Consider the following 25,410-nt stretch of genomic DNA (forward strand, 5'->3'; position numbering starts at 1 on the left):
TTCTGAGGCTGCACAAAGATTTGTAAAAGGGCAGTACTGCACTGACAGTTTTTTCAACTTCTTTCCTAATTATGCCTAACATATGTTTGCCTTTTTCATAGCAGCCACACACTGAATCAACATTTTCATTGAGCTGTCCACCTCAACCCCAAGACCCCTTTCTTGGTCATTCTTTACCAGCTCTGATCTCATCAGCTTATATTTAAACTTGGGATTTTTTTTGCCCCACACAATTTCAGTGTGCGTTACTTTACACTGGCTTATCCTGAACCACATCTGCCATTTTGTACTAATTCTCCTGATTTAGAGAGAAAGCTCCTCCCAATCCGTTAAGTTTTTAACCACCCTGAACAGTTCGGTGTCATCAGCATCTCCCTTGTAGAAGTATTAGGGCATAGTATTACAAATGTTAGCTAGATGCCAGTTTCTTCTTAGGCTAAGAATGGAATTCAGATTACTTAATTTGACAGTCTATTCCTTCCTACTAAATATTTTAATGCTTGCTAATATGACGGAACAAAATCAAGTATCAGCTGAATCAGGCTCAGGGCTCGTTGGAAAAGGCTTTATTGATAAATTACACTGATACCTATATACATATAGAAGTACCATCCTCCATTTTCCCCATATCAGACCTTATCTGAATGAGGTACTGTCCATATATCCAGGATGAGCATCTGTCTCATCAAAGGTGATTGTGCAAACAGGGCCAACCTCAGCATTAGCAAGGTCTAGAAATGGGGAACTAGCATTGGTAGGGTATCGGACAGTGTGTTCTGGCCTTGGGCCTGGTGCGGTCCCTCATGTGAGGGACACTTTGGTCTCCAGCTTCCTACAAAAGGTTCTCAGTGCCCAAATGGCAAGAGCTACATGCAGCTCCTGAAGGGGATATGCCTGCAATCCATCATACAGACTTCAAGCCCCAGTGCAGGGAGCTCCACTTCAGCTGGAGCTGAGGAGCAGAGGTGGAAGGCTTGTGTTTCGGTGCCAGCCGAGCCCAGAGCCTGGAATTGGGGGATGGGGTGGAGAGAAGGTCCAGTCCTTTGGGGTTTGGGGCAGTAAAAAACTGGCCCAAAGGGCCATGAGAGGCAACCTATGAGGAGAAACCAGTGCCCGTTTGTGCTCTGGCTTGGCTTGCTTGCTGCACGTAAACTGTGCCTTGAAGCAAGTAAACCTGTGCAACTTCTCGAGAGCTGCTGTGGAATCTTGCAGCTCTGGTTCTGAGGGTGCCCTTGGCTTCCCCAGGCAAAGGAGCAGGCGCCCGTGATCACATGCTTCAGCTCAGTCCCTGGGCCACAGCATGGGGCCCATGCCAACTGCCCCCGGCTCAGTTCCTTGGCGCAGGTGGTTGATTGATGATGACTTGGATGACAAAGTCCTTCTGGATCTTGGTCTCCTGCAGGCGGGTTCTGTCTGTCAAGAGTTTGCCAGAGAAAAACCAGCGCTGCCATGATGGCTCCAGTCCTTCCTGGGCATAGAGCTGCTTCTTCAGTTGCCCAATTGTATCCGTCATGCTGGCACTCAGGCGCAAGTCCTTGCCAGTGGAGAGGCGCACTTTGAGAGGGAACTCACGTCGGGTGTTGGGTGCTGGCTCTGGAGGCTCCACACCCTCCTCCTCACTCCACTCCATAATCAGGTTGACAGGTGGTGCTAGGCAGTAAACGGGGAGCTGGTACCGGTTTCCCAATTCATCGTAGCACTCCGTAAGGGAGCCTGTAGGGAAATGAAGACACCAATAGAGGGCATGAGACACACACACACACATCCTCAAGTCTGTTTTGAGATCCTCAGTTCGGTATCAAAGACTTCCAGATATAATCTAGTCTTTCTCCAAAAGCTACTGTCCACCTAAGGGCAAGATACTCCTCAAATCGGACCATGGTTTCCGTGTCCTAGACTATGAGTGGGCAGATCTCCAGCTGCTTTGGACTTCAACTCCCAGGAGCTCCTGCCAAATAGCGAATAGTCAGGAATGCTGAGAACTGAAGTCCAAAATAGTTTTCCTTTCTGTCCATCCGTTTCCTAGCCTTCTTCTAGTTTTATCATGGAATCCTCAGACCCTCCGCCAGCATATGGATACCCACAAAACTAGGAATGAATTTGCTTGTTTATTTATTATATTTACACCCCATCTTTTTTCCTTTCAAGAATTCAAGATGTCTTACATAAATCTCCTTCTCTCAGTCTTATCTTTTCAACAAAAACCCTGTGAGGTAGGCTGGGCTGAGAGTCTGTGAGTGGCCCAAGTCTCCTGGCAGAGTGGGGGCTAGAAACCATATCTCTTGAGTCACATAGCACAACAAGCAACCCTGTTTTGTTTCCATGGCATGTTTGTCTGAATGATCAAATGGTTTCTACTCTACCATGATTGCCACCCTCTTTGCTCACTTCTCCCACAGTTGGCACATATCCCATCAGCCACTGTGCCTGAAATTCAGTCCCACACTGGATGGCTGGAGCAGGTCCTGCAGCTGCAGCTCTTTTAAGGGGACTATGTGTTGGGGATGAAAGAAGCCATTGTTCTGGATGTGCAGTTCAGGGCCAGGGTGACACCAACACCAGCTCCTCAGTTGGCGATGGTGAAGCCTGGGAAGTGAGACCTGCAGACACAGGTATGGTGAAGCAGGGAGAGCTTATTTTAAGGCCACTGTCTCCAGCTGTTCAGGCAGATCCTGGGAACCAGGAGGGGCTGGAAATGCTGGGAGGGGACGTGGGAGAAGAGCCAGAGGAGCTTGGTCTAATCCTTGACCCCATGATGTGGTGTCAGGAGAGAAAGGCTAGCCAACTAGAAGGCCTGTGCACTAGGAGGCTTGCCTATCTCCAGAGGGTCACTCCCAGAGCAGTGCAGTCCAGGATAACTCAGAAGGAAGGTTCTCAGAAATAGTTTCTAGTTTGGGTTCAGTTCTGTGCATGCTCAGAGCCTTTGCTGGCTATAGCTTGCTGGATATTCATTGGCACTAAAGAGCTTTTACCAAAGAACAGTCTGATGCTTGAAAGGTAGAAGGGGGAAACCTAGCTCCCAACACTTTGTGGTGGCTGCATACCAGGACTGTGGAAATCATGATGCCAGGTTTGGATAACTTGAGAAACTATGGTGAAATGTGGAAACCACAGAACAGACTGTCCTTTCTTATCATGGTTTCTGAAAACCAATTGTCCCATGCTGAAGTAACACAACAGGGTTTGGATGACACAACAGACCATTCTGTACAAGAAATCACCATGGCTTGTCATGTCAAGCAAGCCTGCCTTAGAAGTGAAACCCACCAGCCACCCTAGGGTGCAAGATACACTGGCCCTTCTTCTCTTTGGCTCTGTAGGACAGGAGTTGGCAACACAAGGTCTGTGGGCTGCATGCAGCTGTCTGGCCTTTTGTGCAATCGGACTCCCCCTGTATTAGGATCTGCCTTTTCCTTATGGATGGATGTGAGATTGCCCAGCCTCTAGTTCTGTTGTCTCTTCTGCTAGAGTTGAGTGGAACCTGTCCAAGGCAGTTTCTTTGGACCAGTGACAAAACTTCCCTATATCTGATGGAAGATCCTCTAAACACCCTCACCATCCACACATCCCTGGAAACTCACTGTTGCCCTGCAGCTGAAGGAAAACAGAGCGAGGCTGAGCAATCCTGTTCCGCCATCTGGGGAACATTGCTTAATCCGTATGTGGACCAGGCAATCATTGGCTAGCAGACATGAGATGAATTTGCCGTTTTGGTCTTTTCTGTTGAAACTGATGTGGCCAATCTGTCTCCTTGCTTATGTTCTCCTGGATTCTTTGTTGACATTATTCCAGAAACAACTGTGTACAAAGTCTTATGAAGAGGTCACACAGCTCTGTAACTTTTAAATAGCAGACTTAGGGGCATTTCATATACTTTACGGTAGCAAACCCATTTATCTTAGCATGTACAGGAAGGCATGGCCAGCCCTGGCTTCTGGGTGTGTTCACCTCTACAATAATAAATACAGAGTTGCTGCATATACATGCACACCTGCCAAGTTTACTTGGACTTTGGCAGTAGGGAGTTTTGAAGCATTGATTTCTGTCTGGTTAGAGGAGTCTCTGTTATGCAGACCTGCTTCTGCCTAGCACTAGGGATATGGGAAGAGAACTTAGCCCTGTGATAGTCTGGCTTCCTCACATACCATGGGGCAAGGTAACTCCAGCACCATCAATAATGGCCTGTGCTAGCCCATGATCATTTGCCTCCACAGCATAGGCAGCTGCTTTGAGTGCATCCCAGATCTCTTTGCGGCCTTCAAAGGCAGGTGCAGTGTCCCAGAACTCATCCCGCTTGCTCCGTAACTGTCCATCTGTCATGGGGTAGTCGCTCTTCCATTTGGGCCGCTCCTTCTTTAAAGGCTCATTACGACCTGCAAAGAGAGAAAGGGAAATGTCAAATGGTATTCAAACACAGAAATCCTGTAGCCTTCTGGACCTGGCCTCCTTCCTCTTGCAGTCACTGATCCATCTTTTTCACACCTGAGCCCCCTGCATAGATCTTTTCACACACATGCAGCCCCCTGAATAGATTAACACATACACTGTCTCGTCAGGTGCATGGCATAGGTCACATGGCCAGTGACAAATGCTCTCTTGCACATCCACAATCCCTGGCAATATTTATAGCTCAGGGTATTAGCCAACGTTTAAGCTACAGAACTGGAGCCTGCTAGATTGTGAGGCTGGGGAAGGATGAAGCAAAGATGCTCAGAGGGGAAGATAGTCCTCTTCCTGGTTCTGATGTTGATCCTCAGATTACTTATTCAATGCTTGCTCTTTTACTAGAGACAGGATCAATTCATTACATGCTTACCTTAAGATATGTATTCATGTGTGTTTATAAGCTTGCACACACACGCATTCTCATTCACTCAATAGAAAAGGAAACCCTTCTAAATTCAGAAAAACCTCCTACATCCCTCCTCAGTTTCCCATTCTGTGTATGTTCATTTCTTTTATGCTCATCTCTGTATAAATCTTTTCCATCATCCCTGTTTTGGTCCTCCAATCCTTTTCTAATTTTCCCATCAAAATTCGTTATCCAAATAGTATATGCAAAAATCTAGCTGACCTCTAGTTTTTTGTTATATTTATATCCCACCTTTTTTCCTTCCAAAGAACTCAAGGTGGCTTACTTAATTATCTTCCTGCTCGCAATCTCTTATCCTCACAACAACAACCCTGTAAGGTAGGTTGAGCTAAAAGTCTGTGACTGACCAAAAGTCACTCAGTTGGCTCCATGGCTGAATGGGGACTAAAACCCAGATCACCTGAATCCCAGTCCCATCTTCTTAACCACTACACCACACTGAAGCACAGAGCAAGACAACTAAGTGAAAATCTTTTTCTAGAGAAATGACAGACAAAGACTGAACAGAGATGAACTAACAAGTGCCACATTTCTCTTAATTGCTTTGAATAACAGGGACAATAGATGAAGTATACATCAAATTTAATGGAGGATATAAAATGTGGATTTTCTAAAAAACAACCCCACAGAGAATAGTCTAAATTTTCTCTAAGCTCTTGAAAAAGGAGATCTGTGCTAAGAACACAATTCAATGAAATGTGATAAGATACCTATAACTGTACCACAGAAAAGAATGTAAGAATTCTTACATATATAAGAAACAGTTCACGGACACTGCATTTGGAGAGCAGGCTAAGCACTGGAGTTAGCAGTGTGGTACCCATGAGCACCAATATATTCTCCAGCACCTGTCAGGGCCTCTGACCTCTCCTGACTTTTTAATATTTTTATTAAAAAACCTAATGTCTTGCTGGTTGCTGCAGTAATTTCAGGGGGAAGCAAAGGCCACGAGCTACTGCCATCTTCATTTTTCATCCTTAAGAAGTAAAGACAGTCAGTGATGGGAAGCCAATATGTCACAGTGAAGGGCTGCCAGCTGCCCCCTCAAAAGAAAAAGAGCAGAAGAAAGAGGGACCTCAGCTCTGTCTGCATAAGCCATGCAGGGAGAGTTGGGGAAAGAGGTGGGAGCAAACATGTGTTTTGTATTTGTGTGTGTTTGCTATGGCTGGCTGGGTTTTGTGTGTCTGTTTTGTGAATACACTGTTCCCACAATGGCAGCCATGTTATGATGTGCTCAGAACCCAACACCTCCTTAATATTCAAAAGGTACTCACTGGCCCAAAAAGGACTGGAGATACTCTAGCAGAACTAAACTCGAGCCCACTGCTGTGGTGCAAAAAGTCAATGCCATTAACAACCCTATCTGAGACCACTGGGGTTGATAGAAAGCTATTAAGAAAGTGCTTCCCATGCCTCCCAGCACCGCCCAGAGAGACTTGGCACTTTTTCCGAGGGAAGGTGCAGAATTGCCACTTCCTTGACTAATGCTCTAGAAAGTTCTGAAACAATCCTGCACAGGCACAAAGAGCACAAAGAAGGAAATATCTAAGACTCGGGGTATAACTGTCGCTTGTAGATATTGGTAGAACCAGTGATGAGTGGCAAACAGTACCAGCATTAAGAGGCTAATGAATATGAGGAAGAAAGAAAACTGTGGGAGATGTTCTGTTCTCCAAAGTATTATATGAGTAGAAGAGAAGCTCTGCCATGACTAGGCTCTGCCATGCCTAGTCACATTATAATCTCTCTCAGGGTGGAGCACTAAGACAAAAACCCTAGGCAAACATAGTTTGAAGTGATTTTCCATGTGTAATTATTATCTTAGATTTAAGTTTGCTTCCCACGTTTTGGCCACAGTCCCTAAAATGGTTCATAAAGTTCATTAAATACAATTCCATTCTAAAGCCTTGTAGAAATTTTAAAAATGGACACACAAGATGGTGGGTTGAATAAGAGAGAAACAGGTTTAAAAAAAAAACAATTTTGAAATGATGAACTCAAGCAAACATGGGTGGTCTGGGAGAGAAGCCAATCGAAGGCTGTTGTATGGTGGTCTCTGTTTTTGCCCCTTCTCATGGGGCAGCTGATACTGATGGCTGCAGTCACTGTGGTTCAGGAGAGGCTACTCGGGCCGATTCAGGAATAGGCATGCGATATGGTGCCTTTACTTCCCCCTCCCCCACCCCCTTTCCTCTCACCCACAGGGCACTTGTTCTTCTTACATGGCTGCTGTGGTGGAGGAGGAGTCCCTTGCAATTGTCTGAAAGATTTCTAGTGAAGTGACTGGCCCTGAAATAAGGAGTTCTGGAACTCAGTGGTGGGGCCATGGGGTGTGTGTAACTTTTGTCCATTACTGTGATAATGATAACAATAACGATGCGGTGCAAACTAAGTTTTCATGCAGGTGAGAGTATGAACTTTCCCTTTTTCATTGTTTTTCATTAGAAAAGGTCTGGGAGGTGTTCACTCATTGGGAAGGTGGGGGGAGGCTGTGCTGGGTTCTTGTGCAGTTGAAAACACTGGGGGAGAGAAAAGAGCACCCTGAAGACTTTGCATTACGATCTGAAGGAAGCCTGCCTGCTTAATATTCTGAAACAGATTTTGAACACCCAGATCAATAGCTATACCAGCTTTCTCAAGGGTGGGCAACATACTGCCCAACATGGCAATTTCCCCACCACTACCACCAGGGCTGCTGCCTTTGCATTTGCTGGTATGGTGGACAACAACCCCCACCCCCCATTGAAAACAAGACATGCAGGGAAAGCTTGGAACCAGAATTGCACTCCTGGAAGTGTCCCAGGGGCATGGTTCTGCTTGTAAGCAAGACATGCACTTCCTATGTACCTTGTTTTTTCTGCCACAGTTGCAAATTTGGTAGTGGCATTTGAACAACAGGGAAGCACAGTGCTTGGTGAGGTCTGGGGAAAATATGACCTCCAACTACATACAGACGTCCGCAGAGGTGACAAATAGGTATAAAGATCAAATGCCTTGCATAGTACATGATCAATGAACTAGACACACCTTGCATATTTCTAGGACTGTTTCATCCATAGCTGAAAAGTCAGGTGTCATTCCAGTAACTGGGCCCCAAGGAGCAGCTAGTAATACATCCTAGAGAGGAACAACCTGAGAGCATCCCTGCACAAGGCATTCTAAACTCTGCTCAGCAGCAAAGGCAGGCTACAGCTCATTAGCAGACCACTTGCTTTACAGATGAAGGTTCAGTCCCTGGCATCTGGAGAAAGGGCTCCTGATTGAGGTCCAAATTACATATGACAATGAATTGACCACCTGGAAACACATCAGGTTTGAAAACAGTAATAGCAGTAGGCACAGGGAGCTTCTATTTTCATGGGGAATTTGGTCTGGAAGATGTTTAACCCTTTTCTCCTGAGCCACGATCTCAGTAAAAATCTGTTCTCCACCCCACTGCTATTAGGCTTCAGGAAATAGCCCTTCTATAGGGGGCAATAGGAACTCCCTGCCCCTTTTCTAATACTTTGACTGGGAAGGAAGGGTTAAACCAGGAGTGCGGAGTCTCAAGCCCACAGGCCAATTTCAGTCTGCCTGGAATCCAAATCCCCCTTCTGCTGCTCCCACAACTTTTCCCTAGCTGTCAATTGTCTAGTGGCTTCTTGGCTTCTGCACAGTTTTCCCTCATTCAAAAAGGCTATAATGCCCCTCCTAAGAGTCATTTAGCAGCAGTAAAAGCTTTATGCTAAAATATGCTGGGATCTTGGGGGCATCCCATTTGCCTTTAGCCTTGCTCCATTTGACTTGCACATACAATTGCACATCCCGCCCCCCTGCAGCTTCTCCAAGATAAAAGAGGTTTCTCAACCCTGGTCTAAACTTTCCTTGCATGTTGTGGTTCTGATAAAAAGTGGGTCTCACTGAACCTGCTATTCCGTTTTTTAAAACCTGATGTACTTCCAAACACTGCATTAAGCATCATGTGTAATTTTGCTCTCAAACCTAAACCAGACAGTGTAGAAGATACCAAGATAAAAGGAGAAACATCGTGACTGACTATAAGGCACTAACCAGGCCTGCCTGGCTTACTGCAAGCCCTCAAAATGCTCCTGCTTACCCAGAACCTCACTATACTTTCTGCCTCCTTGCACGCTCAATCTGGAAGAAACAACAAAGTGTCAGTGGGTGGAGAGATGGACGGGAAAGAAGATATTCTCATCCAACCTGTCCCACCACCGGATGTGGGACAGCGGATATACTGCTAAGATATGAGCCATTAACCAACCATAATCTCCAGGGTACTAGAGACAGCAGGAAAGCATTGATTAGGCTAATAGATGTAGCTTAATGGGAGCAATGAAAGAGGACAGTGCTTCTCCACCACATGCAAGAAAATAGAGCAAGTACTTAGAGAAAGTTTTGCTTAAAAAGTCAACCCTGCTCTCTGCAACAGGACAGAACCAAACATTGCTAGGAGCAATGACTGCACACCAAGCACAACATGGACAGTCCACAGCCAGATACCCAAAACTGGACACTAAAACACAGTGGTGTTGCCTGCTGGGGACACCATGCCCCTCTCCCAGTGACTGACCATGCCACCTGCAAATGCTGGGAGCTGCTGTCCAACACATCTGGCTTGGGCAAGGCGATTATTGGGACTCAGTGAGTCCAGCCAGTCTATTTTTCTCTCCCCCTCCTCACCCTCACTCACCCCACACATCCCGCTCAGAGATAAGCAGGCCCAGCCAGCAGTTTCCAAAGACAGCAGTCCACACATGAAGCCCACTGGGGAAAAAGGGATATTCTGCCTCCTGCCTCCTATCTCATTCCCTTCTGCCTCCTACTCCCAAGGAACACCATGCAACATGATCTGTCACGATCACCACTGGGTAAGCACGAAGTGCATTAATGGGACAGCTGCTCAAGGGCCGTAGGGTCACTGACTCCAGCAGCAGAGAGGTTTCAGAAGACACTGTTCCAGAAGAGCAATTCAATAGTGGTTGACACTGCATCTAGCAACAGCCTCCATTTGGTTCTCGCAGAACTTGGGAGAACAAGCCAGAAACATGAACAATGATGGCTGCATATATTCAGCACTGAGGAGGTCCAAATTTGGTGCTCTGAATAAATTATAGATATCATGCAAATGAGCACAACTTTTCTTATTTTGCAGATTTTATTCCCCTTCCAAGATCCAAATGTTCAAGGAAATGCATTTCATAGAAATGTAAAAGCAACTGTTTCATAGTGGGCAGGATATGGCTCACCCTTTGCATATGAAAGGTTCCAGTTTCAATCCACTGTATCTCCGGGTAGGTAGGGCTGGGAAACCCTGAAACCTCAGTCATGGTTGACAATAATGGACTAGATGGTCTGCCTCTGTATAAGGCAGCACTTCCTATGGCCTTTGAATGGAAAGAATGGGTAGAGGAATAAATGGGCAGAGGTCCGAGAAGAGTGTACACCAAGAAGGACCAGAAAGCCTTCCTTCCAGCGCCCTCCAATTAGATGTCTTGCACAGCCCCTTTGGCCTTCTAGGAGTTCATCCAGCACTACTCACACACTCAAGATTTGTTCACAGAGCTACAAAGACATTGTTTTAAAATGATAGCAGAGGTTTGCTGCTACAGACTCCATAAGTGCAAGATGGAATCATGGACCTATAGAGTGAAGACAGTTTTCCAGGCTATAATTCCCATCCTGCCCCAATATCATTCACCCTTTCATCTACTGGGAATATATCCTCTAGATCAGCCTTCCCCAGCCTTGTGCCTTCCAGACACGCTTGGACTGCAACACCCAGAATTCCCAGTCAATGGCCCTGCTGAGTGGGAACACTGGGAGTCTGCAGTCCAAATGCCTCTGAAGGCCACCAGGTTGGGGAAGGCAGCTCTAGACTCTTGTGGTGGCAGGCGGTGGTATTGCAGAGTCTTCCCGGATGGTCTAGAAGCATTGCTTTGCTGGGGAAAGAGGCAGGAGAGGGCCAGCTTCCCAAGCTGACCCTGTGAGGCGAGCTCCACAAGGGGATTTAACATCAAGTCAGATGTCTAAGGAGCTTGTGCTGCAGGTTTAAATCTAATTAGGGTACTAGATGGAAAGAAAGGCCAGGGGCAAGACATGTTCTCAGAAAGCGAGAACAAAGCTGAAAAAAGAAAGAGCCAAACAATCACTGAAGCCCACTCGTGTCCTTCTCCAATCCCCGCAAGTGGCCATTTCATCATGAAGGATGACTCCACAGCTGTTGTGAGATTTGTGCGACTGTGCTGAGTCTGGTTAGGAAGGGTGATTTCCATCCTGACTAAGGGAGTGATTTATTGCCCAGCATTCAAACTGAACTCAAACAAACATACATGTGGGCATATGGCAAGAATGTAAGTCTAGTTGAAAACTGATTATAAGGCATCTTTAGCAACCAATGCCTGGAATGAGATAACAGGGGATGAGGCAATGAACTGAACCTCAAGTGCAAGCAGCCCCTGTTTTGGCTCCCTTGAAGGAATTAAGGTTCCACTTGGGAAAATCTGAGTGTATTTGGCCACCCACTGTCCATAGAGAGCTGCTGACATTAGCAAGACATAGGCAGTGCCTCCTGCTTTCTCCCCACCCACAGCTAAATTAAGCTTCTCAACTAGGTTAGCTCTGAAACAATTGGCTTGGTGGTGGGCAGCAAGGTGAGGGGCAGCAGCCACCTTGAAAGACCAGCAATACCACCAGTTTTGAGTCCAGGCAGCTCAGCATACAGAGGAAAGGGGCTTTGATGGGACAAGAAAGCACTGCTTTCCAAGCAGGTAAATGGTAGGTCCCCATTCAACAAGACTGCTTTCTGCCAACTGCTGCCTGACTGTCAATCAGGCACCAATTAGGAACAGCTCTGATCATTCTGCCCTGACACTTTCACAGCCTGAGGCAGTGAAAGTGTGTATTACAATAAATGGTGACCCTGCTGTAGTCTGTCTTGCTAGCTCTCACCTCTTCAACTAAGCAACAAGCAATTTGAATGCCCCTATGAGAAAATATCCAACCTGAGATGTATCCTTCCAGAAAAGCTAGGAACATAGGAAAGTGCCTTATACCATAGGGCCATTAACTCAGAATTGTCCATGATGACTGACAGCATCTCTCCAGGGTTTCAGGGTTTCTCAGACATTCCTGAAGATACCAGGAACTGAACTTGGACACTTTTTTCATGCAAGGCACGTACTCTGCCACTGAGCTACACTAAAATAATGTCTTCTAGCAGTAACATTACAGAGAGCAGCATATTCAGAATTTTACTGTATCAGGCTAATGATCCATCCTGCCTAATATTTCATCTCAGTTCATCACCATTTTATTTATTTTTTTGCAGAAATGCAATGGCAGAGTCATTCTGTTTCTTACTCTCTACTCCTTGCAATCTGAAGGACATCAGAAGCCTGAAGATGCATGATCTCAGTTGTCTTTACTGATAGCCACTGATTTCCTTTCATTCATGAATATGACAGATCCTTTCCTAACAGTTGTGAAGAGATGATCTAGGTTCTACTTGCATTCAGCCCAGTGGAGAAACAAGGCCACCAGTATTCTTCTTCTCATAATCATAGGAACTGGGAGGCTTCCCAGAAAATCAACAGGCAGCAGGCACATGAGTATTCTGCAAAACCTTGTGAAACTTGCCACATTTTAAGAAGACTCAACATGCTTTAGACTCCGCATACATTAGACTCAGTGCTTACTGGTTTTGTAAGATCCAGTCCACCATATTGGTAGCTGTGGAAGCCCTTGAGATGGTTCAATTTCTTTCTCTCTGCCCTATAACTATCCCAGAGTGGGATCTGTTTAGCACTAGCAAGTCTCAAATTAAAAAAAAGTCAGAATTATGCTGAAAACACAGATATCATCCTTGATGTATAAAACTTTGATCTGAGATTTACAATCTGTGCCACCTTTCTTATATGTTGATCTGGACTATCCTCTCAGCATATGCTAAGCTTCTCTTCAGCTTAAGTAGGGAAAGGCTTCTTCTCCCTCTTACCCAAAAATTCTGCAAATCAGTTGTCTCCCTCTCTCCAGGAAGCAAGGGCTCATTCTCCTTTCCTGCTCTGTCAAGTCTATTCTAAGCTCCTGGGTTGTTCTTCTCTGCTTCTTTATTACTCATAAACACAATAACTGTTTCTGCACCTGGGTCTTCTAGCAGCATCATTACAGAAAGCAGCATATTCAGAGCCTGACTGAATCAGGCTAATGATCCATCCAGCCAAATATTTCAACTCAGTGTCTCACCTTTTCCAGAAGAAAGGCAATGGTAAGAGTCATTCTCTGTGCACCAGGGTGCCCTCCCATACAGGAACAAATGCGTTGTTCCTTGAACACCCTTGAATAGCCCCCCACGCCCAAAGCCTCCATGTGTCAAACTCAGCCAACCCTGGTAGCTGTATTTAATACCTCTTGATTTGCATTAACACCTAGCCAGTCATTTCTGCAGCAAACAAGATCTAAATTATGACCATAATTATATATTATAAAGAAACAAGTTAAGTTCTGCATTATATGGTGAATGACGTTAAAATGGTACACCTTGTATTGTAAAAACAAATGATGTCATGTCTCAGTTCACTCAGATTCAGGAACGTTATGAACCCAAAACTTACAACCTGATAGCAATAAAATGTGTGTGTGTGTGTGTGTGTGTGTGTGTGTGTGTGTGGAATATCTCTGTAAACTCATAATTGATGGACAAAGGGTTTGTAAGGCAGATATAGTGACTGACTATGCAAGCAAGGTTTTCCTCTGTGGGTGAGGGGAAGCCAGGTTCCAAGTTGCTAGACTGGTTTCACCATGGCATTTAAAAAAATGACTTCAGAGTTCTTTTTGGGGCAGGAAGGAACAGCTCATAACTTGATAAGGTGACTGTACTGGGTTAGTTCCATGAAGAATTAAAGGATTTGATCATGTTGCATCAAGGCAATGATAATAATGGATTTATGAGATCCTTGAGTGAAGGCAAGATGCAGAACATAATATGATCATGCTGGAGATACAGATATGAGTCAAGGCTATTCGTGGGTGCAGGCAAATCAAGAGACAAGCAACAATGAACAGCTCATTGGGAAGAAATGAGTGTTTCTGGCATGTTAGTCTGTGACAGGTCAAAACTATTTAAATTGCCATATACTTGCTACTGGCACAATAAAATGTGCACAACTGAGGAGGACTCTTGCATAGTATGTAGGAAATGAGAACAAATAGGATTCTTTGTTGTTTTGCTATAGACTGACACCTCCTTCCCTCTGAAACTGAAGACTGACATGGGAGTTATAAATTCACTCTAACTTCAACAAGGAACATGTAGCAGTTAAATGATGCCTTGCAGTGTTTCACAGCCCCACAGACACCATTTTTGCTTCTTCAAATATTTTTTCCCATAATGACAAATCTGGTGGTACACCTCAGCCCACACATGGTCCACTGGCTCTGTGTACATCCCTCCTGGTGGAGCCAGTCACAACCAAAGACACCAGTAATGAGATCTGTGTTGTGCCTCTCTTGAGTCACAAGGAATCTTCTTTCATATATTAGCATATATCATTCCTAATCATGCTAGAAACATTTGTATTCTTTGCTATGTTCACAGACTATATAACTGACTTTTCAACACACACCTACACACAAGGAACTTCTAAGAACCAAGCATCTAGGACCGGAGCAGAAGGAATTACTACAAGAAATGAAAACATGCTGGGTCCAGCTGAAGTTTCTGCATCATGAATACATGAATACAAAATAAGAAGGAAAATAGCTGTTAACAACTAAGTTCACAAAAAATCTGGGCAAACTGGTGGTACCAGGGACAGAGAAGACAAAGCCCAGTATTTATGACTGTCCCAGCCCAAAGGCTATTATCTACACCTCATGCAACCCAATCTCTCTTCAGTAGTCACTCCGTATCACTTCAGTGGCAAAACCCCACAAAGTCAATGCTGGAAGCACTTCTGGATCTAAGAGAACCTAGGAAATCTTTCTTCCTGAATCTTGTGGTGACAACCAGTAACACAGGTACTTTAAAGGGGAATCTGACAAATTGACAGAGGATAAGATCATTGGTGGCTACTAATCATGATGGCTATATCATACATGTTACCTGTATGTAGTGATGCCAATTGCTGGGGAGCTGCCACCCTCATATACTGCTTCTGGGTTTCCCATAGACATCTAGTTGTTTGGGAAACAAGACAGTGGGCTAGAAGCTTTTGGTCTGATCCTGCAAATCTCTTATTATGACAATGCCTTGGTGATAATACACATGGGATGTGCATTCTGAAAACAATAACATGCTAAGAGAAATTATTGTTGTTATGCATATCTGCTGCTCAGGAGAATCACATGATTGGAGGTCAACAGGAAAGCTAATGCTAAAGAAAGAAAAGAAGCAGAAATCCCTTTGCCAAAAGGAAAGGGCAGGGAGAATCCTGAAGTTGAGGCTTAGGGTGCAATTTGTAAGCAGTCACAGTTCATTAGGATCAAGTCAATACATTTTACAGATAAACATAAAGAAGATGCAGTAGTTTAGGAGCATCATCAAACCACTGCTGGTGGGATCAGGAAATGAGTGGTCTTATAAAGGAGCTCCTAGCAAGAAAATAATTCCAGGTAAAGAGGGGTCCTGGACTCAAACACTTGAACATTTGATTTGTTTTGTTGGTGGGAACACAGCAGACCACAACTCCACCACTGCCCATTATCAAATCTGCCTGTGTGTAAATGCAGCACTCCTGCAATACACATTAACCAGCAGCATGGCAGGAACTGAAGGCACCAGGATGCTGTACAAGCAAGAGAAGTCACTCGGGCAGTGCAGAATAAATGTAGTATACTGACTGTGACCACAGAAAGGGATATGTGGACAACATTTCATTTTGTGCATGTGGCTGGAAGCAAGATGTTATGTACACTATAGAAATGCTGCCTAGTCCCTTGCCTGGACATGTCCTTCAGACACAGCTGTGCCTACCTCCCTTCTGTCCCACTCAAGTCCTTGGAAGACAAATGGCCTTTCCACAAAAAAGGGATCAGCATTTTCTGAAGACAGCCATCACTAGGATTGGTAATGTGTGGTCAGTTAGCCAAGGACAGTCCTGCCTGCCGAAAAATGTTATGTGGTGATGGGAAATGAAAAGACAGGCTAAGTGGCCATCCAAGCTATGCTGGCTGTAGTGCAAAGGATATTTTCTCCATTTCCTCTCCCCACTGCCACCTGCCAGAATAATCCTTTGGTTGAACTGGGTGAAGCCTGAGCAACCCAGCACTGATCTTGCAAATCCAGTGCCAGGATTCAACTTCAGGAGAAAGAAAAGCAGTTCACTGGAAAAGCCCATCAACAGAAGTCTTGCTGCTCTTGCTCCCCTTGTGGTACCTGGCTGAGCACTCTGGAGAATGAACATGTGACAGGTTCAGCAGAAGGGAGGGTTATGAAGAACAGGCAGCAGCTGATAGGACCACAGGCTGAACACAGGATGGGAATCCAGAGCAGTTCCACATAAAAGGAAATTTTAATAGGTGCAGCTGTGATAATGAGCTGCATTTGTCCAAAATCTCTCTTCTATATGGCTATTAAAAGTGCAGGAATCCTATCCTCTTTTGCATCTGATTATCTCAGCAACAGGCGGTCCTGTCTCCCTTCAAAGCTGAGGATGCATCAGGACAGGGATGTCACTCACAAGAACTCACCAGAGGGCAACAGAACAGCCCAAGCACATCTCATATCTGATTGTTTTTCTACTGGTTCCAAGGGTAACTGGGGACATCACATCCCCAAACAGCAGAGTCTAAACTTAGGCTCCCAGGTGTGAAGTCTGCCTAGGTTGCTCTGCAGGGAGGCATCTGGGCAGCACCTCCTCAGCCAAACAAACAACCAGGCCTGGGAGCAGGGGATGGGGCACTAATTGAGGCATGCAACAGGTGAGGAGCCACTACATGTAGGTAGCAGGTCCAGTCTAATGAGAACACTTGCAGAGTGTGCAGAGTGAAGTGGGTGGGAAGCAGAGGGCTGCTGGCCTTGAAGGAAGCCTCCATGGTAACAGAGAAACTGGCAGGGATTTCCAATAAATAATGAGTGGGCTAAAGAGGCAGTGTGCCTCTTCTGTGTCTACCCATATTTGTGGCTCACACAGGTGATCAGGAGCAGTGAGACTGCAACTAGCCTACAGGGTGATGGCACTTCAACAGAGCCTGGCAATCAGTCCAAACCAAAGCACAATCCAGTTGACAGAGGATTCCTGCACACAAATTAACAGAGACGGAAGGCAGACGGTGATCCAGAATACCGGTTTATCACAGGTCTGGGCCCTGCCAGAACAGCTGATCAACTGGCACTGTGTTAGCACCAATCCTTTAGTTCCTTCCAGCCAGTTTAGGAAATTAGTCTACTAATCCATCGTCCCATCCTACAGGGATGGCAGGTCTGTTGCTCTGCCTTTTTTGCAATAGTGTGACACCACTGAGCACAGAGGAGATTTCCAAAATTTTAACATTCTGATTTTCCAGCTCTGCCTGTTTCCTGGTAAAAGGATAGTCCAAGTAATGCACACTCACAAAGTAACATTTAAAAAAACCCACAAACAGTATTTTACCTGAGAAGAGAGCCTTAATCTCTTATAGAATGCTGAATCAGTTTATAAAATTTAAGCTAGCAGTGAATGCAGACTGGCCTCCGTCTGATATCAGAGCAGCTAATAGTAGCCAAAAGAGCCATGACTTCTCTGTCTACTTAGGTCCACTGAAACATCACAACAAATCTGTCAATGGCCTCAACAGAGGCAGGGCAAGCAGGTATGTTGAGGAGAGGCTAAACAACACCCGTTGTTCATCAAACTGATGACTATTTAGCTAGTTTCAAAGAAGAAACTTTAGGAATTTAACAAAATGATTTAAAATATTGATCTGGAATCTCTAATAGGTAAGCCTATCCATATAATCGAATAGTTATACAGACATAGCTCTTTATTTCCCAGTACCTCATCTAACAGACTAGATGTATCAAGAGGCCCATGCTTTGGAATATAGGAGATGGAGGACAAACAGAAGAATGTTGTATCTCCTAAGTGAATTAAGATACAAGATCACTTATCCTCCTTTGGATTTCTGTCAGTCCCCGGACCCCTGATTAACACCACTTTTTCACAGTGTCTGTATTTGTTAACATCTTGAGCCAGTGCTTTTCATACTGAAAGACACGGAATATCTTTAGGAAGGGGATGTATGCAGCATTCAAAGTTCTTCCCACCATACCCACCCCATTCAACTTTGTTGTTTAGCTAAATATTGTAACTGCCTTGTTGCAAGTCTTCTTGGCATTCTTTGGTTTAAAAGCGTTAAACCCTAGAGTTTGGGTTCCACATAATCATGGAAGAGGTAGCCCCAGGCATTCTCATGTTCAAGGTTTTTATGTGACACTTACAACCTATAGATTTGTAGGCTGACTGTACGTTGCTTGCAGAGAGCAGAAGTGAGGATTTCTCTGGAGCAGTACAATCACGAGTTCACTCCCATTTGTGCCTAGCAAATTGAGTTAGCTAATGCATGGTTTTCCATTAAGTGCAAACCGCAGCCCTCTGTACACACGTGCGTGATATGTGTGTGTGGAGGCATGTATATAAAATAACTAGTAAATTCAGAAAATGGTAATTTCATATACTTTGAGCAACAGTGCCACAAACTATAGACACACACGAGCACTTATTCCAACTGTTGCCAGTCAACATGCCTATTTGGTTGCAAAAGCAGAGCATATATTGCTGAATCTACTGTTCCTGGACAGGAAGCCCTGACAAATGAAGTGTTGGGGATACTTCCCCAAGAAGTTAGTTCATCCTCTTTGTCTGTGTTCAGTAGCAATGGAGGATATTTCTCCTAACGCATGTGTTTGGCTACATTTTTATTTTTATTGATTGATTGTTAGTTTTGAAGTTCTGTTACTCTGATGCTGCGTTAATTTCACTGTAAGTGTGTTTTAATGACCAATTCTCATTTTTACAATTTCGATATTTTGTAAGCCACTCTGAGTGACTCCTTTTCTGGAGAGGAAAAAAGCAGAATATAGATTCCTCTAATCAGTAATAAATAAAAAATAAAATTAATTAAAAATAGAATCAGGGCCACCTTGGTTAATTACCAAACCTATGATTATGTTTTTGTCCCTGCAAGTCACTTCCAGTATGATCTTCTTGTGATAGGAGAATGAAGCATTCTAACCAAGTCTTCTCAGATACAATATGGAATCCTACCTACTTGTCTTGGATGCAGTCGATCTCCTTTCTGGGAAGGTGTAGCCTGTAAGTGCTGCTGTCAACTCACTTACCCATCCCTTCCTACTTCCTGTTTCTCTTTTTCAGCCTCTACAAAACAGTAATTATTGCTGGGAGCAACACACCAGCAACTGCAATCAGTGACTGTCTAAGCAAAGCAAAGGCATGAGTCAGTCTTGCAGTCCCCTGGAAGGGCCAGTTTCTAGTTATGATAGGGTGTACTCTAGAATCACACTACTTAGAGGGAAATAAATATTTATTTATTTATTTATTTATTTATTTATTTATTAATTAAATAAATAAATAAATAAATAAATAAATAAATAAATAGCCTGATGGCAACCAAGCCAACTAAGGAAACTCTTCAAGGGTGAGTTCACACACTACCCTTGCAGCCTACACAGGAATCATACCAGTTGCACTCATGGGCAAATGAATGTGATGTGATGTGTAAATTGATAACATATGGGTCTGACTCATCAATAGACATGTGAAATCCAGAATTCCAACGCTGTCACGGAATTCCACAGGCCTGTCAGTAAATCAGACCCATGTGCTAGTAATTAACATCTTATGTCTACCCATGGATGTAGATATGGGAATGAATCCTAAAAATGCAACAACATATTGTCCAAAATGGCCCAAGAGAGCAGGAAACAAGGAGACACGAGTAGCACTCCACACAAGGTGGAGCACAGTTATGACGAACAGCCACAGACCCATAATTTAGAACCGGAAGCTAAGGTGGTAATTTTTAAATTGACAGTGTAGCATAATTAGAGACAGGAAAATGTGCTAGCGCTCAGTAAAGGCATTAATGCTCAAGATTTGACTCTTCCCAGGATTCCATTGGATCTTCAACCTTTAAACCAGCCAGTCCTCCAGATGTGATGGACTGCAACACTTCCTTCTTGGCTGGTGATGATGGGAATTGTAGTCCAACGTATTTGCAGGTACCAGGATAGAGAAAGCTGAACTCAAGACGATGTCTAATTTTCCCTTCCAGTCAGAATTGCCCCTGTACAGGTTTCTTTACCAGACCTTAGGCCTTCAGTACACTCCGCACCCCCAGTCCACTTGCTTACAGCAGAATGCAGCAGAAGAAAGAATTGTACTTGACTGGGCAATACCACAGACGTGCTTGTGATGCTTTTTGAAGATTCAGCTGAGCTCACACTGCTTGCGTTTGCAAAATGCTGGCAATACATCACCAGGACTGCCAGCCCAACTTTTCATAAGCGCTTAAGGTAGCCACCATCACAAAGCCTCAAAGCAGAGATGGCGTATCCCCTAAGATACAATTTTATGCATTCTTATTTCAAAGTAATTTTCATTCCATTGTGTTCAATAGGGCAATTGTATTTAGGATTGCAAGCTAAAGTTAAGCTGAAACCTAACATGCCTACAGAAACTATCAAATAAAAGGGCCGAAAACGTTAGGTCAAATAAAGGGGGGATGCTTCTTCTTTTAGAACAATGTATCATTTCCCAGAGGGTCTTTATCTCTGGTGCCATTGCCCTGCTGTATTTGATAGTGAAACAACAAAATCCAGATATCCTTCTAATATTAAAGTGCAAAGTTAGCTACCTTATGCAGAGTCAGGCCATCAGTCTGTGTAGCTCAGTATTGTCTACACTTAGGGCAGGCAACCTGGAACCCTTGAGATGTTTGGAATGCAACACCTGGCATTCCTGGCCATTGGTCATGCTGGCTTGGACTGATATGGATTGAAGTCCAAAGCATTCAGAAGGCACTAGACTGGGGGAAATGGTCTGCACAAACTGGAAGTGGCTCTCCGGGGACTGTGCTGTATCTGAGCTAGGTCCTTCCACATTTCTCACAATCCAGCCATAAGCCTTAGCTATCTCAGTGGTCTCCATGAGGGTAGTTAGATATTTCTATCCGCAAGAATTCACCAAGCACCGCTTGTCAAGTGTTTACTTTTCATTTTGAAGTATATGCTCAAGCCTTCCAAAAAATAAATTCCAGACGAGTAGCTGGAAACACCTTGCTCTCTGGCACAAAGATTTTCTTTTAAAATAGTACAATGGAGATGGATTTATTATAGTTTGAGCTTTCATAACAGCAGCCTGCTTTACCAGATGCATAATGTGAGTACATCAAGCATGATATAAAGTAGGCTGTTGAGTATTAGCATGCAGGCAACAGTAAAACAGACAATATGGTGCCATAACATTTTTGGCTCCTGTCAAGGAATTCCATTACCCAAATAACCACTACAAATGTGTAAAGCTCTTTAAGAGACCTAACAAGGTCATGCATAGCTTCATGCTCTCCTCAGCACAGCATGGGCAAGAGCCTTCTCTTTTATCAAGGGCAGAAAATGCAAGATGGCATAAAACAGAACAGCCAAACTGTGTGTACTGCAAAGAGGTTTTGGTATCAAGTGTCAGCAAAGTCAAGTCTGAGGTCTCACTGCTTCTTGGAGGGTGGGACCAAAGCACCTGAAGATAAATTTAATTGTAAAAGCAGAAGAACAAGTGTAGTACTGACTGGAAAAGCAGAACAGACCCCCTGAAAAACACTGCTCCCAACAAAGCTGCCCGAAATAAAGAGGAAGCAGCCTCTCTGGTCAGTCTGTCCCTTAGCTACTCATTTCTGGTAAGCACATGAAGAGATGTCAGCTATTAGCCTGGCAATGCAAGCACATGGCTAGATGGCATTCTTGCACCATCAAGATTATCTGCAGATTTAAGAAAAGCACTGAGCAGCCAAAGGAACTATACCTTAGTTCCTTTCCTTCCTACAGAGGCCTTTCTTTTGCTAAAAAGTCAGGACTGTTCTGTCTTCAAACATCCTGCACTGATATCTGTGCACCACTGCTGATCTCAAACAGTGTTGACGAGCTTCTTGGGTTAAAGATGTTTCTGCTATTGATCCAACTAATGCAGCTCCAGCAGAGTGCAACTGAGCTGAGTTGTCTGGAGTGGGAACCAATCATACTCTTGCTTGACTTGGACAAGAAAAAGTCAGGCCAGGTCTTTGTGCACATGGACCCAAACCTCATAAGGTCACATGCACACACCCAGGCAACAAAGCCTGCTTGGCTCCATCCTTTCTGTCCTGCAAAAGATTTGCAAGGTCCTTGAACTTGCAAATGGACAAGTGCTTCTGAGCCTAGCTTTTGAGAAAGCCATGCTTATGTTGCAAGGATGTCATGAATGTGCAGGAACAGGGCCAGTTTCTGAGGCAAAAGCTATGCTCCTGGCAGGGGTAACCCCCAATCACTTTGCTTTGCCCAACTCATGAACTGTGCTGGAAGCCCACTGGCATCAAAGCAGCCCTAACCCACCTATATCTGTGTCAGTGGGCAGAGAAGAAACAGCAGTCTGCACTCCTTCCAACTCATCTAGTGAGACGGGCTGGACAAGCTCTTACATAAAAAGGGGAGGCGAGTTTCTGGGACATCCCACACACAGTCTTACTGGAGTTCAAGGGACCTGGAGAAAACAGGATTGCTCTGGAAAGATTATACCAATGACATAGTATTCACAAACACCCCCCTGCCCTCTGGAGAAATGGTGACCACCCCAGTCTGTCCAGATCTCTTAAAATTCCCAGGACAGAACCTTTCCACCTCCAAGAAAGGGTACACAGGCAACTGTCTGCTCTCCTATAGTGACCTGGGCCACACAGGGCAGCATCCAGTGTTAATCTAACTTAGGTCTCATTCATTTCAATGAACCCCCTCCAGCCCCCATCTGATGTTCCTTAAACATTCAATGCCTGTTCAATCAAGGCAGAAAAATAATACAAAAATAATACAGCAGTGCTCGTTCCCAGGACTGCGTACTGGTCTCGGTGGGTATCCAGTTAGGGTGGGTGCGGGGAGGGGGAGGTGTAGTTTTCCAGTAAGAGCTGGGAGCACGTGAAGAACCTGCCTCACAATCCGGATTCCCTTGCTGCTCTTGCTGGGTGCAGAGCGGACAGGGTGTCAAATCCGTGACGCTCACCTGCTCGCTTGCGCGGGTGCCCCGGGGTGGTCGGCCGCTCTCTGCGTTGTCTCCCCACGCAGCTGCCCATGGCGGCAGCTCCAGGCTGCGATTCCGAAGGGTCTAAGCGCCTGAGCCCGGCTCAGGAATCGCTCGCTCCGCATGGGGCCGGATCCGCAATCCGCCCTCCGGACGAGCACGCAAACTTTGTGAGGCGCGGCTTCCTTCCCTTCCTCTTCCTCGCTCCAAAAAGGGTTTGCAGTCTTGCGGAACGGAAAGCGCCACACCGGATCGGGTCGGGTCGGGTCTGCCCTGCGCGGGTTCGATCCAGCCCAGGCGGGCTAGAGGGACTGATGCTAGCTGCTACTGCGGCTGCCACCCCGCCAGGAGCTGGGGATCTGAGCCGGGGAGGATCCCCCGGCCCTGGGAGACACTTCGGGCTCCTCCTCCTCCAGGTGAGCATGTGACTCGAAAGCAGGCGCACGGTCTCTACTCCGCCCTCTCTCTGCCAACCCCAGGAAGAGGATCGTCCGTGACCCTGGCCACCATCCTGCCGGGGGCGGGAAGGGGCGAGACCAAGAGGGGTTTGTGTTTCTTTCCAGCGCAGGATTACTAGACTCGGCCCTCACTCCCTCCCTGATTGTCGCTTGCAGCAGACTAACATGGTCGGCGATCCCAGCTTTGAAAAGGCCGGATCTTTACGCCTACACATGCTGAAACAATCTGGCCTCTTCCAGCTGGTCTGGTCCAGTTGAAACAGGCAACCTAAGCCACTGTTGTCTTGCAGAGAAGCCTGCCAGAGTGCCGCAACCATCTGCAAAAGGCGATGTTATTAGGAACAAGAGTTCCAGCTAGCCTTTGGATGTCATAGTTTGACTGTGGCAGGGCCTACTACTGTTTGGACAGTGGAAGGCCTTGGCCTTCCCCCTGGCTGCCTTTCATCATGAATGGAGCTTTCTTGCAAAGTACTTTCTTGTGCCGCTTCATTTTTAACCCTTCATTTTAAAAAGTGAAATGAATCCCAATCAGTGTGGGGTGGTTCTTGAGGTCCGGAGATCTAAGTTCTAGTCCCTCCCTAGCCATGAAGCTCAGTGGGTGACTTTTGGGCATGTCACTAACACTCAGCTCAACGGAATTAATAAGGTTGTTGTGAGGATAAAATGGAGAGCAGCAGGATTATGCAAACTGCCCTGGTTCTCTGCAGGAGGAAAAAGGTGGGATCGTACTGTGGAATAATACATAAATTTACCTTCTCCATGAAACCTGTGGCTTAGCCTCTTAGTCCTTGTCCCCTATTTTCAATGAGATGAATAAATGCCTTCCCTAAAAATCACTTGCTCACCTAGGAAACTTCATACCTTCACAAACTATTGGTCCATCTAGCTAAGTACATTGACTGGCAGTGTTTCAGACATGGAGATGCTGGGGACAGAAACTGGGACCGACTACATGCAAAGTGGGTGCTTTGGCACTGAGTTCTCTGTGAAATATAGCATATTTCTGCTTAAGAATATGGCTATATCCCAGAAGAATATGGCTATATTCCCCCCCCTCCGTCATTCTTGTATAGAAGCCTCATCCTTAACAGGAATTTATTCATTCATTCATTCATTCATTCATTCATTAAAAGCTTTTCTAACCTGTCCACTACAAATGTCTCGGGACAGTGTACAAAAAATGAATTCGATGCTGTATTACTGTTTAGTCTTACCATACATGTTTGTTTCTCCCTTCTTTGCTTTGGAAAAAGGTAAATGTACACATTATAATCATTAAGAGTTTGGGCATTGTTCATTGCTTAGCTCTGATGAACTGTTTTATGAAAGTAGCCATTTTACATAACACAGACACATAAACAGGCTTTCAAAAGACAAATACAGGCTTCAGTGTTCTAGCCATTCCACTGCTAACATTTTTTCTTTTCTATATCCTTTTTGGCTACAGTGCAGTAGGTACTATTTATGTGAGTCCATCTTAAGCCATCAGGACTGTTACAAGTATGAGTGCATTTTGAATAATGACTCTTATGCATTGTCAAAATACAATTCTAACTTGCCCAGTCTATGGGTTCTATAAGGTTTTAGGAAGATACAGGTATGTTTTATGTTTGTTAATTAAGCAACTGAAAATATGTATACATTTAAGTAATCCATGCAAGTGAAAAATAACCAGTGCCTCTTCTTTTTGAAAACTATGAACTTCCCCATACCCAACTTACTCTATATATGAAGCCCTGGAGCCTCTGGCAACCATTTATTTGGTAGAGAAATACACACTTACACAGTTGCTATAATAGTTATACCTGCAAAACTCAGTGCA

General features: G+C 44.9%; 1 protein-coding gene across 1 annotated transcript; it reads right to left on the minus strand.

The window, feature by feature from the left end:
* Positions 1-1,175: 1,175 nt before the first annotated feature.
* Positions 1,176-23,522, minus strand: UBTD1 (ubiquitin domain containing 1). The gene is made up of 3 exons (XM_044436641.1): positions 23,113-23,522; positions 4,146-4,373; positions 1,176-1,713 (listed from the first exon to the last, which is right to left on the minus strand). The coding sequence occupies exons 1-3, from the start codon at positions 23,180-23,182 to the stop codon at positions 1,328-1,330; spliced, it is 684 nt and encodes a 227-aa protein (XP_044292576.1). The 5' UTR covers positions 23,183-23,522; the 3' UTR covers positions 1,176-1,327.
* Between the last annotated feature and the right edge of the window lie 1,888 nt (positions 23,523-25,410).

Source organism: Varanus komodoensis, unplaced genomic scaffold (genome assembly GCF_004798865.1).
Source record: "Varanus komodoensis strain SLA01 unplaced genomic scaffold, ASM479886v1 scaffold1, whole genome shotgun sequence".
In the NCBI taxonomy this organism is placed as follows: domain Eukaryota; kingdom Metazoa; phylum Chordata; class Lepidosauria; order Squamata; family Varanidae; genus Varanus; species Varanus komodoensis.

What these genes read in the sequence shown, in the direction of transcription:
- UBTD1 (XM_044436641.1), bottom strand. Translation starts at nt 23,182, where the DNA reads ATGGGCAGCTGCGTGGGGAGACAACGCAGAGAGCGGCCGACCACCCCG. An exon ending in GCACCCGCGCAAGCGAGCAG is followed by an intron (nt 4,374 to 23,112) that starts GTGAGCGTCACG and finishes CTCTCTTTGCAG; the next exon opens with GTCGTAATGAGCCTTTAAAG. An exon ending in TGGAGTTACCTTGCCCCATG is followed by an intron (nt 1,714 to 4,145) that starts GTATGTGAGGAA and finishes ATTTCCCTACAG; the next exon opens with GCTCCCTTACGGAGTGCTAC.